Source organism: Halichoeres trimaculatus, unplaced genomic scaffold, assembly GCF_033239565.1.
Source record: "Halichoeres trimaculatus isolate MK-OKI-2021-1 unplaced genomic scaffold, fHalTri1.1 fHalTri1_scaffold_2, whole genome shotgun sequence".
In the NCBI taxonomy this organism is placed as follows: domain Eukaryota; kingdom Metazoa; phylum Chordata; class Actinopteri; order Labriformes; family Labridae; genus Halichoeres; species Halichoeres trimaculatus.
In genome coordinates, this window is record NW_027437180.1 from 3,986,918 (window position 1) to 4,004,018 (window position 17,101).

Consider the following 17,101-nt stretch of genomic DNA (forward strand, 5'->3'; position numbering starts at 1 on the left):
TAAGAGAAATTATTTATGGTAGTGAAACTGATTTTTATGTGCTGGGGTTAGACCAGAAAAAAGCCTTTGATTATTTATCACATGAATATTTATGGTCTGTTTTGAGAGCATACGGTTTTCCCTGTGAGTTTGTTAAAATGATTCAATTGTTGTATAAAAAATGTACTGTACAGGTAAATATAAACGGTGTTTTAACTGAACCTTTTCAAGTACTTCGTGGAGTGAAGCAGGGCTGTCCTCTCAGCGCTGCGCTCTATGTGATCGCCATAAGTCCTCTCATTAAAAGAATAAACAGTGACGATGGCATTAAAGGTGCTCTGATTGGAGACTCTTTCAGAGTGGCTGCTTTGGCCTACGCTGATGATGTCACTGTCGTCATCAGAAACCAGACAGAGATGGACATTTTAAATTCTCACCTTGCTCTTTATGAAGAGGCATCAGGTGCAAAATTAAATCAAAATAAATCTGAAGCAGTGTGGATAGGTAAGACTCAGAACCAAACACATATAAATACACAGGTAAAAGATGAAATTAAAGTACTTGGTGTTTGGTTAAATGGTAAGGACTGCTGTCAACTTAACTGGTCTAAAAAGATAAATGAAATTAAAGAAGAGGTTCAGAAATGGGAAAATAAAAACACCTTTTATAATTCCCGTATTAATATCATAAAAACTCACATTATATCAAAACTTCTCTTTTTATCCACCGTTTTCCCTCCAACATCAAAAACTATCATAACTCTGAACAAATTATGTGTGAAACACGTTTGGGGCACTAATAGAGAAGTCACCAAAAGAAATATCTTGTTCAAAAGCAAAACAAACGGAGGCCTGGGGGCTCCTGACCTCAGCACGGTCCTCATGATCCCCTTCATTAAAAATGTTTTTAACGCTCTCAGCAGGGGAGCCAGCTGGGCAGTAACAAATAAAACCCTCTGGACCAAACTGAAAGGAGGAGCGAGGTCACGTGTCCCATACTACAAACTCCTGTTTGGTGACTTCACTACATCTTACAACCATTTACAAATAAACTGGACAACTACTTCATCTAAACAAATCTATAACGCTGTTAATGAGCATAAAAACGGAGGATTGGTGCCCTACAAACATACAAGAGAAACTGAGTTTCCACAAATAATCAAAAATGTCAATGATAAAGTGTTAACTGAAAAACTGAAAGATGTAGTGTGGCTGATCAGTGTCAACAGACTTCCTGTTAGAGCAGTGGTTCAGTGGAGTTGTTTTGTAACAACAAAAAAGTGTCCGATGCCCTCATGTAACGAGGATGAAACTATTCAACACCTGCTCCTGGACTGTTTCAGAACCAAAGATATCAGACAAAAAATGACCGGGATTGGATTCAACATCAGCATCAACGAACAGTCAGTCATGTATGGACTCTTTCAGGAAACACTTACAGACAACACCCGAAGACTGTTCTGGCTCATCATGTCCATCACAAACACTCACATCTGGAAAACCCGTGCTAAAACTGTCATTCACCAATCTGTCATCACAAGTGATGCAGTTTTTAAGAACATTAAAACTGATCTGAGGAAGAGGAAATCTATAGATTTGAAGAGGGGAAGTCCCTTACCCTGGGACATCCTAAACCTTTGACTTTGTATCTCTCTCTTGTGCTTCACTTATTGTTATTATTTTTTTTTTATATATATATTTTTTTTTTTTTTTTTTTTTTTTTTTTATTCCTTGTACTGATGCAATTTTCAATGTTTCTCTTTTGTATCTCGCCTTTGAGTGTTAAATAAAGATTATTTTAAAAAAAAAAAAAAAAAAAAAAAAAAAAAAAAAAAAAAAAAGAAAGGGAGGAAAAGGACTCGGTAAAGGAGGCGCTAAGCGTCACCGTAAAGTCCTCCGTGATAACATCCAGGGCATCACCAAGCCCGCTATCCGCCGTCTGGCTCGCCGTGGCGGAGTCAAGCGGATCTCCGGTCTGATCTACGAGGAGACCCGCGGGGTGCTCAAGGTCTTCCTGGAGAACGTGATCCGTGACGCCGTCACCTACACCGAGCACGCCAAGAGAAAGACCGTGACCGCCATGGACGTGGTTTACGCTCTGAAGAGACAGGGACGCACTCTGTACGGATTCGGAGGTTAAACCATTTCTCTCACTGCTTATGACAAACAAAGGTCCTTTTCAGGACCACCCACTGTCCTCATGTGAAGAGCACATAATCCCTCAGTGAGTGATACTATTATTAGGAACATTATAGTACAGCATCCTCATTTAACTCGGATTACACAGAGCAGACTCCGACCTGTCAGGTTCACCCACTCAAAACCTGTGATGTTCACTCTGTACAGTGTCTGGAACCTGCTGGATGTGATCTTTAATATGTAAAGGTGAGGACTGTGTTCAGAAACCGTTTCAAGCCTATTGTGGAAGAGAGAAAATCAAGGTGGTAATGGAGGGAAATCGTCTTTATAGTTCAAATCTTGTTAATTATAATTTTCAACACTGTGGTATGCAGAGCGGACATTAGTTTCTAGATGTGCACATAGAAAGAAAATTCTTGCCGCGGAGTCTTGAACATATTGACGTTTGTGGAGCCCAGCTTCCCCTTCTTTTTTATCTTCCAGCTACATTTCACCTCTGTCATCATTTATGCACCCGTTTTCTGTGGAATCCAGTGTTTCAGTCCTTCCTGTGTTTTTTTTTTAATTCAAGCTATGTAGATCATCAACCTGTAGAATAAATTACTTCAGTGCATTGGCCTTTTTGAGTGACAAATATTTCCTTTGACTTTGATGCTTTTCGGTGAATTGTCTCCTTTAAGTAGAACAGAATGGATTAGAATAAAATAGAATAAAATGGAGTAGAATAGGATAGAATAGGATAGAATAGGATAGAATATGATAGAATAGAATAGAATAGAATTAAATAGAATAGAATATGATATGCTTTATTTATCCCGGAGGAGAAATTCAGGGAATAGAACTTTGTCACTGCAACAAGTGCGACGAAGTTGCAAATTTTTCCTTCAGGCTTATCGTGAAAGTCTTACAGGCACCTGGAAGTAACCCGCTGTATCAAGTATCAGAGACATTCAAATAGCCCTGAAAACCTGCGAGAGAAACTGCTTGACTCATTGCCACCAGTAATGAAGAAGTGATGAAATGACTCGCTTTAGCTGGAAGTGGATAGCTCTAAAGAGAGTTGTTGATTTGTCTTGTTGGCAGAGCTGGTAAACATATCATTACTGGTATTAATGGTTAAATGGGGGTTATTACAGATTAATATTAATGCACAGCAGTAATGTATTATCCAGAGTGAGGAAAATACTCGTATAGATATGAGTGGGTGGCTCTTAAAAGAGCCGTTGGGTGGTGTTGTCAGCAGAGCTGTTTACTTGGAGCTGGTGTACTTGGTCACAGCCTTGGTGCCCTCGGACACGGCGTGCTTGGCCAGCTCACCGGGCAGCAGCAGGCGGACGGCGGTCTGGATCTCCCGCGACGTGATGGTGGAGCGCTTGTTGTAGTGAGCCAGACGAGAGGCCTCACCGGCGATGCGCTCGAAGATGTCGCTGACGAACGAGTTCATGATGCCCATAGCTTTGGACGAGATGCCGGTGTCGGGGTGGACCTGCTTCAGGACCTTGTAGACGTAGATGGCATAGCTCTCCTTCCTGGTCCTCCTCCTCTTCTTGCCGCTCTTGGTGGCTTTAGACACGGCTTTCTTGGAGCCCTTCTTGGGCGCTTTCACTGTCTCAGGCATATTTGCTGGCTGTTCACTCAGACGATGACGGACTTTAGCCGGGGGCGCTTTTTTAAAGGCTCCTCCATGCAAATAAAGCCGTGCTGCAGCTCATGCAGGATTGGCTGGGACTGGGGTTTGGACTGGGGTCCGAACTGAGGGGGGAGGTTTTGGCTTTGTCTCAAATCCTCGAGCGGTTCCCGCTTCATCAATGCGCCGTGCGCCAAATTTCTTTGTGCGTCTTGATCCAGTCATCAGTTGTGTCTTTTTTTTTTTCGTTTGAGCATGAATTGAATGTCCAGAGTCTCACAGAAAACAGCACAGAGAATGAGAAGAGACACTTTCTGCAGTTTAAAAAGAGTTTGGAAAAAAGGAAATCAAGTGTCAGCCGCTCCATCAGACTTTCTGAAAGCACGGGAGGGTTTGGAGATAATTTTCTGTCTGTGACAAAGGCTTTGTGCAGTTTGTCAGATTTATGTCTGATCTGATTTAATCAAGAGTTATCACTCCAACATACAGCTCCAAACTCTTACTAATAATAACTAACAATCAGGGTTTACTTTTCCCCAGCGTTGAGCATGCATGCGCCAAAACACAAGCACTCAAACAACTATTATAATCAAATGAAAATTATCAAATTATTATTGAATAATTACACTAAATATCATTGCATTAAGTTTTTCTGTGACATCAGAGTTTGACTATAAATTCGACCTCTGTTTTTTTTTTTTTTTTTCTTTTCAGCATCAAAATCAGACTTTGTATTTCAAAAAACATCAAATTTCTAGCACTAATTGTTTTTTCTTCCTTAAGTTTGGTTTCAGTGCTGACAAAAATTCGAATTCATTAAGCAGTTGGTTTTAAATCCTAAATTAGATGTGCTCTGTAAAGAAATTTGTGGGTTTTTTTTATTTTTATGATTTATGAATTAAAAATAATAGTAAGCAATATTAGTCCAAACTCTGGAAGCATCCATGGCAATGTGTAGATAATCATTTTTAGATTGATGATGATCTAGAGGAAAATGTTTATCCATCCTCTTGTTTCTAAAACCACACTCAGGATTATTACACTTTGGCACTACAGTTACTCATCGCTCTCAGATCAAACTAAAAACAAACATTCAATGTTGGGTGAAGGTGGCAGTGCAACCACAGGAGGAGATTATGACTTGTTCCCTTTAATGTTTAGGGAACATCAGGCTTTGTTAGGTTTCAGTGTAAACAAGAGGGAACGTTCTCCAAACGTTAAATCTTGATCTGGGTCTAACTAACCTTTAGAAAACCATCGGGTTACGTTCTCCTTAGGTTCTGTGTTACTAGAGCCAGTGTAAAAGAAAATGATGTCAAAAACTTCAAATTCTCAAAAAATTCAACATTAAATAAAATCATCATCCTCAAAATATTGACTGTTCAAAAAAAAAAAACAAGTGTCAGATGAAGCAATGTCTTGTAGTGACAATGGCATCAGCCAGTCACCTCTGGATCATGTGTCAGTCAGCTCTAACACCTGTTTGTGTGTCTGCACATGTGCGCTGTCATCACCCAAACATAAACAGTAACAGAGCTTCATCAACCTGCTTAAAAACACTTTCACACAAAGAAAACCTGCTCTCTGTTTTATTGTGACCTGTCAAGAAGCACACAGATCACTTCACCAGTAAAATGTTTCATTATAAGATTATTTATTATTCATTTAGCCTTTAACTAGTACACATCTGATTGTAACCTAGAAACTAATTAATTTAACTCGGGAACACTGGACATCAGTTATAGATCTCAGGAGAACAGAAACTGTGTTTTGCTTTACAAATCCCATGCTCATGAACAAAACTTTATAAACTCCTGAGGAAATGTAACAGGTGGAAATGTGTGTGTCACGTGAGCAGTGGGGTGTATTCTGAGATGATGAATTGTCTTGCTGTATATATTTTTTAGAAGTTTGATTTATTTTATGTCAAACTTTTTAAAACTGAATATGTCCAGAAATCACTGAGAGAGATTTTTTTTTTTTCAAACTTCCTGTAAGTGACATCCAGAGAGAGCATAAGAGTGTGGCTCTTATCATCTAATTCAAGGTACTTTGTCAAGGTGGATTTATCAGGTGGACCTTGCGGGCTCCCAAAGTATCCTCTTAATATTTTGCCCCCAAATATACTGTTTTTATCAAAATCTCTTCAGGAGAAAAAGAAGAATCAGGATGTGTAACTTGATGAATAATATTTTGGCTTGTGTGCACCCCCTGATGAAGACTGTCATAGAGAGAAGGACTAAAGCTGAGAGGGGTGAAGAGGCTTTGCTTCTCCTCTTCCTCTCTCTGTTAGTCTTCATCCTTCTCTGCTTTATATCTCCTATCTCTCTGTTAGACTGCCACAAAGAAGATCCAGCATACCTACAGCCATCAGGCTTATTGATTTTTTTGCAAACAGAAGATGAGCTGACAGATGATTGAATTTTTCCATGACAGTAAACATACTGTACACAACTTCAAATAACTGTAATACCTTGAATTCATGCTTACCACAGTGACCAACAAAGTTTTATTGCCTTGACAGCTCATTTTCCATGAGGAAGGACATCATCCTCCTTTTTTACCTGATGTTGTTCAGCACCTTGGACAGCTACAAGAATACGACACTCCCAGAGGAGGAGGAGGACACAGAGGGAGTGAATTATGAGAAAACTTTCGGTTTCTGTAGCAAGAAGTAACAAAAACAAAGAGTCATTAAAAGTTCAACATCAAAAGATGTTACTGTAGACTCCACATCATGTGTAAGCTGCAGTGTCATCCTATGATGTAAACATGAGCAAAACATGATGAAGCTGTTTGAACAGCCTAGATCAAACAGGAATCCCTCCTCCAGTCAAGACTGAAGCAGTTTTTCGTGGTGTGAGTCATGGTCTAAGTCCTTACTTGGAGTTTTGTGTTAGTTCAAAGTCGACAGTCTGGGAAGCTAAAGCAGGTGTGTTTGAGACCCTCATAGAGGATCACATGGTTTCTGAATAACTCTTCCTCAAGCAAACACAGGATTTGTTTGGGTCTTTCATCAACTTATTTCCTCTTAGACAATTAATCATTAGAATCTAAAACGATTCAGTACTTAAAGCACAATTCCTGCTGTGGTTATCGCTTTCAATTCCAGGTTGAAGGTTCGACGCAGGAGCTCCAAACCACCACTGTGTGGCAGCATTGGGTTGTTCAATGGAGCAGTGCTCTGCTGAGGTGATTGTTGACCTCTTGACTGGCTCATTAATCTGTCCAAACTTTACTCCATCGTTGGAGTGTCTATTTTTTGTTTGACGTTAAGTGAAATCATTATTGTAGGTAATCATAGGCATATATTCACAATGTCGACCATTGGATAATGATTTAGTGATTGTATTTGTGATGTCTTATCAAGACTTCTGTCTGATTCACATTTTCTAGGTATGTCAGCTCTTTTGTTGGGTGTGGTGGCTTATTACACATAAGCCACGTAAGTTTTATTTTGTGAGGACATTCCTGTTGTGATGGATGTCCTGCTGCAGGTCAGTGTGTATGAAACGCTTTGTGAACACATCATCACAGAGGGGACATCATCTGTGTGGACTGAGGTGGTTCTTTAAAGAGCTTTGATTTAACTCACAGAACAGGTTTTACCTGATGTGGTTCAGCACCCTGGACAGCAGGAGCAGCGCTACTCTCCCAGAGGAGGAGGACACAGAGGGAGTGATGGACTCTGTGGGTGAAGGTAAAAGACACAATTGAAGAAGCATTGAATCTGAAATGTTACTGTGCACTCCTCACTATGTGTGAGTGGCCTAACTGTGTGAGCATATGAAGAAAAATAAACTTGAAGAGAAGCAAAGAGAGAAACACAAACATCATGAAGCTGATGGAGCTGTGACTGGACAGGAATTCCTCCTCCAACAAACTGAAGCATCATTAGTCGATGGTTCGACTGAGTCCTGAGTTAAAAACCCATCTGAGTGAAAAGCCTTCAGTCAGGTAAGTGAGCTTGAAAGCAGGAGTTGGGACAATTGAAGATGATCACATGAGATGTGAGGAACAACTCCTCCAGCCACCACAGGGTTAGTCTATGTATCACAATCTTAACTTTGTCTCTCAGACGTAAAACATCACGTCGGTTTGAGGAAATAGTGATTCTTCTACTGACGTAAATGGTTTGATGATGCAGGTTAGACTGATGCCACCACAGGGTGGAGGTTAATCATAAACACTGGGTCGATAAGTTGTCATTTCCCCCATCATCAGTATGGAGGACTAAACGTGCCAAAATGAAATATATAAATACATCATTAATTAAAAAAGAAAACTGAATTGAATAGATAATTGAATAAATCACCAATTGGGTTAATAATTATTAAATATCGGAAATAAATCACGAAATAATTGAATAAATATATAATTATTTCTTTAAATAAAAGTGTCATGAAATACTTTAAAAATTAATTAAATGTGTCATTAATTATTTAAAATGTTTACTTGTCTAATGTAAAAACCAAATTTAATTACCTAAGTATCTATTTTTTAAGTATTATTTTGTTGCTATACCTGCCGTGGTTTGTGAGCATAGAGGCGTTCCAATTTGTTGTTGTATCGGTCACAGTCGTCACCCAATGCAGGCGCTCTCCTCCGTGGAGGGGAACATTAATGTAGCTTCACCTGCTTCCAAGCACAGAGAAAGCTTGTGTGATGTTGATCCTGAAGTCATTCAGCTAACTGAGTTAGCCTGGAGGAACAGGGCTCTGGTCCACGTGTATTTGGTAGCCCAGTACGGGAGAAGCAATGGAGAACTTCTTCTTAGTTAGCAAACACTCTTGGGTCTAAAAGATATGTTATTAACTTAGTGTAGAGCTCATGCAGACCCTCAGTGATATCTGCTGTTAGTTTGTTTGACAGGGGACTGCTGAGTCCAACCGTGACTTGACCATCGTAAGTCCCATCCACTGAGATAGATTGGTGAGTGACAGATAAAATTAATTCATGATGTGCTGCGTGAGGGGACCATAAATTGATTTAACAAATATTTTGTGAATTGATTAAATGAGTGATTCATGGGAGAAAGATGCATTGCATTTTGTATGTCTTATTGAGACTTCCGTTTGATTGATATTTTCAGCGGGATTGGGCTCTTTTGTTGGTGTGGTGGCTCTTAAAAGAGCCTTTGTGTTGTTGTTCAGAGGTGCAGACAGTCTAAGCTCTCTCTCCACGGATGCGGCGAGCCAGCTGGATGTCTTTGGGCATGATGGTGACTCTCTTGGCGTGGATGGCGCACAGGTTGGTGTCCTCGAACAGCCCCACCAGGTAAGCCTCGCTGGCCTCCTGCAGAGCCATGACAGCAGAGCTCTGGAAGCGCAGGTCGGTCTTGAAGTCCTGAGCGATTTCTCGGACCAGGCGCTGGAAGGGCAGCTTGCGGATGAGCAGCTCGGTGGATTTCTGGTAGCGGCGGATCTCCCGGAGAGCCACGGTCCCGGGCCTGTAACGGTGAGGCTTCTTGACGCCGCCGGTGGCCGGGGCGCTCTTCCGGGCAGCCTTGGTGGCCAGCTGCTTCCTGGGAGCTTTGCCTCCGGTGGATTTACGGGCGGTTTGTTTAGTTCTTGCCATGCTGTCTTCTTTCTCTGACTTGGAGAAATATGTGGAGCAGAGAGGACCCTTGCTGCTCTTAAAGCGGAGGAGCGGCTGTGAAACGGTGACGCTGCTTGAGAGCTCCGGCTGCTGATTGGTGAGAGGCCGCTTCTGGAGCTCAGCCCCGCAGAGGAGGGGGACAGAGCCCCCGCTAAGACTCCGCTGCTCATTGGAGAGCGTGGTGGAGTGGAGCTGAGCTCGGGCCGCCCTCTGCTGCTCTGCTCCAAGCCTCTTTACTGGTTGGTGCGCCGGGGAAATGCGCGCGCTCTCAGCCTATATCAGGGGGGCTTTGGGCAAAAGGGGGCATCATTTCTCTGAATCCCGACTCACGAAAGATTAATCATGAGTGGAAGAGGCAAAACCGGCGGCAAAGCCAGAGCTAAGGCCAAGACCCGTTCATCCCGTGCCGGGCTCCAATTCCCCGTGGGTCGTGTCCACAGACTGCTGCGTAAAGGAAACTATGCTCAGCGTGTTGGAGCCGGTGCCCCCGTCTACCTGGCGGCTGTGCTGGAGTACCTGACCGCTGAGATCCTGGAGTTGGCCGGAAACGCCGCTCGTGACAACAAGAAGACCCGTATCATCCCCCGTCACCTGCAGCTGGCTGTGCGCAACGACGAGGAGCTCAACAAGCTGCTGGGCGGAGTGACCATCGCTCAGGGCGGCGTGCTGCCCAACATCCAGGCTGTCCTGCTGCCCAAGAAGACCGAGAAGGCCGCCAAGAAGTAAAGTCTCATACCTGACTGCTAACAACACAAAGGCTCTTTTAAGAGCCACCCACCTCCACCAGAGAGACCATTTCCCACCCAGAGTACCAGAGAGTCAGGGCTTCACTGAAGAATGCAGGCAGACAATCTCATAAGTAATCCATATAAATTAATAGACCTACACCAATCACTGATTTGGTTTCATATATTATACGTGTATCAACTTGTATCCATAGTTTCTTAGTTGTGACTGCTGTCATCAACTGTTGTCTCATCATGCATGGTACTCACACGAGGACAGCAGGCTTTCCCTTCTTCTGCTCATAGATCACTGTGGTCATGATGCCACTGAGGGCCAATTCAGGGCACTGTGATTTTGTAATGATAAGCTAATAATTATTTAAGATATTTTCCTTTCTGATGAGTAATGTACTATATTCCCAAGATAACTTATAACTCATCAGTTATTATACACAGTTACCTTTCAAGTCATCAAATGTTTTCTTGAGCAGTTTTATAATTAGTTTTTAGAACAAATAGATGTGTATCAGATGTGCATAAGGAGATGTGTTGAGTCAAAAGTGTGTCAGGGAATTAGTTGTCTTCAGTAAACGTGTTCCTAATAACAAACATACAAATTTCAAAGGTTCCCACTAAATTCCATTGTAAATTCATTTGGGTTGTTTTTGACCCATAGACAAAATCTGTGCAGCTCATAGAAATAAGTAAGGGAAAAAAATGATGATTGGTGCCAGGCAAAAAAGAAAGAATATATATACTAAATACATGGCATAGCAAATAAAAACAAATACATTCACTTCAAAGACATAGTGCAGAAACACTCGGGTCATTTTGGACTCATGTTGTGCAATAAAAGGGAAGTGGTTCAAAAAGTATTTTTATTGAAAAAGTTATTACAGAAAAACTAAAAGAAGTAGGAGTTATGTTTAAAAATTAATGAATAAATTAATGAAAAATAAATAAAAACTTCACTGAGAAAATCCTGAAACCCTGAATGATAAAAAAAATAAATAGGTAATTGCAAAGATATTGCACATAAAAGTACATTTCATTCACTTTGGACCCCGAGGTGCATCAAAGGGCTACTTAAAAGCTAAATAGTAAACAAATAATCTTATAATGATGCATTTTACTGGTGAAGTCATCCCTGTGCTTCTTCAGGTCACAAAATAAACAGAGAGCAGGTTTTCTTCAGGTGAAAGTTTTTTTTAAGCAGGTTAAAAACACAGACAAAGCTCTGTTACTGTTGTTAATGTTTGGGTTATTACAGTGCACATGTTCAGACACACAAACAGCTGTTAGAGCTGACTGACAGATGATCCAGAGGTGATCAGCTGATGCTATCATCACTAAAAGAAGTTGCTTCATATGACCTTTTTTTAACACTGAGTTTTACTTTTTTTTGGTGATTTTTAATGCTGTATGTTTTGGAGTTTGAAGAACTGTGAAACTTTCAAAAACTGGATATTCTGAGACATGATTTTCTTTTACACTGACTCTAGGAACACAGAACCTAAGGAGAACGTCAACCTGTGGTTATCTAAAGGTCAGAACCAAATCAGGACGTTCCTCTTGTTTACACTGAAACCTAACAAAGCCTGATGTTCCCTAAACATTAAGGAACCTTAAAGTTTTTGTTTGATCTGAGAACAATGAGTAACTGTAGTGCCACAGTGTAATAATCCTGAGTGTGGCTTTGGAAACTAGAGGATGGATGAACATTTTCTTCTTCATCATCATCCATCTGAAAATGATTATCTACACATTACCATGGATGCTTCCAGAGTTTGGACCAATGTTGCTTTTAGTTTTTATTTTATTTCTATATAGCTTTAATATTCAGTTTGAAATGCACTCTGTCATATGAAACTACAATATGAAAACTTTTAATATTTGTTATAAGCGCAGTGTCCCTTAAACACTGTGTCATACTGTTGCAGAAAATCCACTAAAGACAGGCTTTAATATAAAGTTCATACCTGGGGGAAAACTGCTAAAAAAAACAGATAATCAGTTTTATAACAGAACACATCTGATTTAGGATTAAAAACCAACTGCTTAATCAATTCGAAGTTTTTCAACATTGAAACCGAATCAAAGTAAGACAAAATAATAGGTGCTAGAAATATGAAGTTTTTTTTAAAATACAAAGTCTGATTTTGATGCTGAAAAATAAAGCAGTGTTGGAAATTCACATTCAAACTCTGATGACACAGAAATAATTCCATAATTTGGGATGTTTGAGTGCTTGTGTTTTCGAGAATGTGTGCTCAACGCTAGGGAAAAGTAAACCCTGATTTTTAGTAAGAATTTGGAGCTGTATGTTCGAGTGATAAATCTCAAATAAATCAGACCAGATAATAATCTGACAAACTGCACAAAGCTTTTATCACAGGAGGAAAATGATCTCCAAAGCCTTCTGTGCTTTCTAAAAGTCTGATGCAGCTGCTGAAAACTTGCTTTTCCTTTTTCCAAACTCTTCTTATCATTCTCTGTCCTGCTTTTACTCAGAATCAGGACACGAAGACAAATCACTTTGTCAGGACGCACAAAGAAATTTGGCGCACGGCGCACGGATGAAGCGGGAACTGCGCAAGAATTTGAGACAAAGCCGAAACCTCCCCCCTCAGTTCGGACCCCAGTCCAAACCCCAGTCCCAGCCAATCCTGCATGAGCTGCAGCACGGCTTTATCTGCATGGAGGAACCTTTAAAAAAGCGCCCCCGGCTGCTGCTCCTCATAGTCTGAGTGAGCAGACAGCAAACATGCCTGAGACAGTCAAAGCGCCCAAGAAGGGCTCCAAGAAAGCCGTGTCTAAAGCCACCAAGAGCGGCAAGAAGAGGAGGAGGACCAGGAAGGAGAGCTACGCCATCTACGTCTACAAGGTCCTGAAGCAGGTTCACCCCGACACCGGGATCTCGTCCAAAGCTATGGGCATCATGAACTCGTTCGTCAGCGACATCTTCGAGCGCATCGCCGGTGAGGCCTCTCGTCTGGCTCACTACAACAAGCGCTCCACCATCACGTCGCGGGAGATCCAGACCGCCGTCCGCCTGCTGCTGCCCGGTGAGCTGGCCAAGCACGCCGTGTCCGAGGGCACCAAGGCTGTGACCAAGTACACCAGCTCCAAGTAAACAGCTCTGCTGACAACACCACCCAACGGCTCTTTTAAGAGCCACCCACTCACCTCTAAAGAGATCCTCTCACCAATGAAATTAAGAAATATGAGTCAACTTTTCGTACTTGTACCCATAGTATTGATCTAGTGCCAATGCATTCAATTTCCCACGACCTCTTATGAGTAAACGCTCAGTGACTTCATCCAGATTTGCGTGGATTTGGCGCCTACATCCGGGTTTGTATCAGTTATGACAACCACCCGTTATGGTGATATCCCATGAATCCCACGTCAGCATAGCACAGTTTGCTCCTCAGGGCTGAACTCTGCTCTATTACACCTTCAATGAGGATCTAATCCGAGCAGCGTGCTTAATGCAAAGCTGAGTTAACTATTGTCACATATATCTGATGTAGATCAGTCTTCACTGCTCACATTTCTTAGTCATTCCTGAAAACATCAAAGTTCAAATCAAGGTGTAGAACAGATGTGGTCTTTTTCTGCATGAACCAGATTAATCCCTCTAATTTTAATTGTATTCAAATGATCAGCCCGTCATCAAAGTCTGCTCCAGCCTGATAACGAGCCATTCATCTGAATCAGGTGTGCTGGAGTAGGGTAACATCTAAAACATGCAGGGCAGGGGGGCCCAGGACCGGATTTGAGAAACACTGCACTAAATAATCACTTTTTTTTTCTTTTTTTTACATTTACACTATCCTACCTGATAATGGATTCATCAAGTTGATAGTTTATAAATAAATAAATAATAAGGAAAATGATAATCGATGTTGACATTCATTTTTATTATTAGTTAATACTGAATCCAAGCCCAAACATCCACTCAGCCCACACACAGAAATCAAATGTTAGGAAAGGAGCTGGATTGGGCGGGAAAAGCGCGGACATGGCAACCTTGCTGAGTTGTAATAAAATCATGATTGTGATTCACATAGCCCCTGGAAAATGATCTCAGTCATGACCTAGTTCAGATTAATGCTTGTTGCTTCTGTGTTCTAAAGTAATCAGTGGACGCTGACACCAAGGGTCTGATGATGACATTTCCAGTATCAGTTACTCTCTATCTGCAGTACGATCTCTTTGGACATTATCGCTTATTTACAATCCACACCCATTGAGACTCACTTCTTCAACAGACTAATGCAAAAAACAAAGAAACAAACAAAAAGGGTTAGGGTTGGGAGCTGCACTGAGCGAGAAAAAAGCGGACATGGCAACCTGTGCTGAGCAGGAAATTGTCATTTAGTGTGAAAGGTGTGTGGCTCTTAAAAGAGCCGTTTTGTTTCTTAATTAGATGCTAAGATGATAACAGCTCACTTCTTCTTGGCTGCTGTCTTCTTGGCTTTGGGCTTGGCCACCTTCTTAGCGGGGGCTTTCTTGGCTGCAGGGGCCTTCTTCACAGCCTTCTTGGGGCTCTTAGCGGGCTTGGTCTTCTTGGGACTCTTAGCGGCCTTCTTGGGGCTCTTTGTTGCAGCTTTCTTGGCCGCTGCGGGTTTCTTGGCCTTCTTCGGGGTCGCTGCCTTCTTAGCGGCCTTGGGCTTCTTGGCAGCTGCTGCTTTCTTGGCTGCAGGCTTCTTGGCTTTAGGAGCAGCTTTCTTTGCGGGCTTCTTGACCTTCTTCTCTGCCACCTTCTTGTTCATCTTGAAGGATCCGGAGGCCCCGGTCCCCTTGGTCTGGACCAGAGTTCCCTTTGCCACAAGGCTCTTGACAGCGGTCTTGACGCGGGCCTTGTTCTTGTCCACATCGTATCCTCCGGCAGCCAGAGCCTTCTTGAGAGCAGCCAGCGACACGCCGCTCCGCTCCTTGGAGGCAGCCACGGCTTTGAGGATGAGCTCGCCCACGCTGGGGCCGCTCTTGGCCGGCTTGCTGCTCTTCTTCTTGGCCGCTTTGGCCGGAGCAGTGGCGGGAGCTGGAGCTACTTCTGCCATAATTTACTCAGTTCAGTGAACGCAACAGGAGACGTGAGGAGGATTCTCTGGGTGTAGAGTTGATAAATCCTGAGCGGGAGGCTGTCCTTAAAGCACACATGAGAACCGTAGAGACTCAAGCAAGCAGCAGCTCGTCCACTCAGTCTGAAAGTCGGACAACTTGTGTTTTCTCTTTCCCTAAAAATGCTCCAAACGAAGTGTTCTTTAAGAGATCGAGGCTGATTGTAAAAGTAGGAGATACTGGAGCTTTTCCTCTTCACACTGAACTCATGTTTGTCTCTCAGGTTGTTGAGCTTTTGTTCAGGGAGACTCCAAACATCACAGATTGATCATGGTGATAGCAGCTGCTCATCGACTTGTCCTTCTCTTTTCTTTCATAAATCCATGTAAAACGCATCAATACACTAAAACACTTTTCCTTTCTGTTGTTTACAAGTTTATGTAGAGACACCAAAGTAGAAAAGTCATCTACTGGTCGTGGTTTGTTTAGAATATGGTGTTTTTGAGGAAGCAGCAAACACACTGATGTAGGCTGAGGAGTGAACAGTTTCTCACTGTGATTGAAGGTGACTCTTTGGACACTCAGTGTTAGAAATAATTGGTTTTAAATGTATAATGTGTGTTCGTGTTCACTAATTTAACTGGACCTTTGTTTAAGCAGAACATCATGGACAAAATAAGTGACATTTTGAATTATTTTTTTTTTTCTTAAACTCTTAACTGTTCTCACAGTTCTTACAAATTTTGGGACACATTTGTTCCATATTTTAAGCATTGAATAAGAGAAGTTAGCAACTTAATGATTTATTTTTATTTCACCCCACAATTATCTCTTTAAGTACTTGAACAACTCTATTATCAATTTCATATTTTTAGTCTTTATAACAACTTTGTTCCAGTGGTTTTCAGGTATCCCAGTCTGAATTTCTTTCACTTGTGGATCAAACAAATAAAAGATCTAAAACAGAAAACAGTTCCTTTTGTCCAGATCTCAGCTTTAAAAATGTTTATATTAAAAATGGGAAAATGTATATATATCCCACTTTTTTCCACAAATAAAGGTGAGTTAAATTACAGGCCACAAGCTTTTTTATACACATACTTTGTTATTTAATTTGTCCGCTCATCGTAGGTTGTTGACCTAGTTGCTTGCATGTATAAGGATCGACAGCTTTTTTAATTTAAAAAAAAGGAAAAAGAAAAATCAACAAGTGAAAGAACTCCCCACTAACAATGATCTGACAAACAAAAAACTAAAATCAAAATCAACCCGTAATTAAACTGCCCTTTATGTGATCTATGTTAACAAATGGGACATTGAAAAACAAACTAAGTTTCATCTATTTTTTTTATAAAAAAAAAAAACAAAACAAAACAAAACAGTATTTTCTATTTCGATTCAAAACCAAATATCAAAAGAATACACAGATTTTTTGCAGCATTGATTTCTCACAACACTTGTATAAGCTTGAAGTTTGCTGCCTCACTACGACCAAACTTGTTTTTTCTTTCAGGTCATGGGGAACATTAAGAGCCATGTGGTTTCAGGAATTTTCTACTATTATGCAGCAGGTTTCTTGTGAGTGCTTGTCTCTTTAGGTAGAGGCCTGATGGTGTAAATGTATCCGTCCTAAATTCAGACTTTTTCATCTGACACCTTAGTGAATGATCTATAGATAACAATAAAGCAGAAAAGTCCTCAGGCTTTTATTCGAGAAGAGCTAAACTGCTATCCATGAACAACAATACAGATGCTGCAAGACGATTGAAGCAGCTTTTGTAGCAGGTACAAAGGTAAAATATGGCCCCAAGACAAATAAAAAAAACAATAAGTGTTAAACATAAGTTTAGAAATATATTTTTTTAAAACATCTATGAAGCTTTTCAGTAAGTATATTAATAGAACATGTACACCAAGGACTAATTACTGACCCTGGTGTCGTGTCATGCTAAGAAGATGCAGCTCTC

At 41.2% G+C, this 17,101-nt stretch overlaps 6 protein-coding genes across 6 annotated transcripts in view; 2 read left to right on the forward strand and 4 right to left on the reverse strand.

Moving 5' to 3' along the window:
* The window catches only part of LOC141810945 (NLR family CARD domain-containing protein 3-like), a 482,659-nt gene that overhangs the window by 58,105 nt on the left and 407,453 nt on the right, over positions 1-17,101 (reverse strand). The window lies entirely within an intron of this gene.
* LOC141806632 (histone H2B 1/2-like) lies at positions 3,367-3,736 on the reverse strand. Its single transcript, XM_074692252.1, has one exon. The coding sequence runs from the start codon at positions 3,733-3,735 to the stop codon at positions 3,367-3,369; it is 369 nt and encodes a 122-aa protein (XP_074548353.1). The 5' UTR covers position 3,736.
* On the reverse strand, positions 8,911-9,321 carry LOC141806234 (histone H3). Its single transcript, XM_074691615.1, has one exon. It carries the CDS (start codon positions 9,319-9,321, stop codon positions 8,911-8,913), a length of 411 nt encoding a protein of 136 aa, XP_074547716.1.
* Positions 9,659-10,089, forward strand: LOC141806418 (histone H2A). Its single transcript, XM_074691947.1, has one exon. It carries the CDS (start codon positions 9,685-9,687, stop codon positions 10,066-10,068), a length of 384 nt encoding a protein of 127 aa, XP_074548048.1. The 5' UTR covers positions 9,659-9,684; the 3' UTR covers positions 10,069-10,089.
* Positions 12,829-13,200, forward strand: LOC141806979 (histone H2B 1/2-like). The gene has a single exon (XM_074692725.1). The coding sequence runs from the start codon at positions 12,832-12,834 to the stop codon at positions 13,198-13,200; it is 369 nt and encodes a 122-aa protein (XP_074548826.1). The 5' UTR covers positions 12,829-12,831.
* LOC141806111 (histone H1-like) lies at positions 14,090-15,173 on the reverse strand. The gene has a single exon (XM_074691369.1). The coding sequence runs from the start codon at positions 15,131-15,133 to the stop codon at positions 14,519-14,521; it is 615 nt and encodes a 204-aa protein (XP_074547470.1). The 5' UTR covers positions 15,134-15,173; the 3' UTR covers positions 14,090-14,518.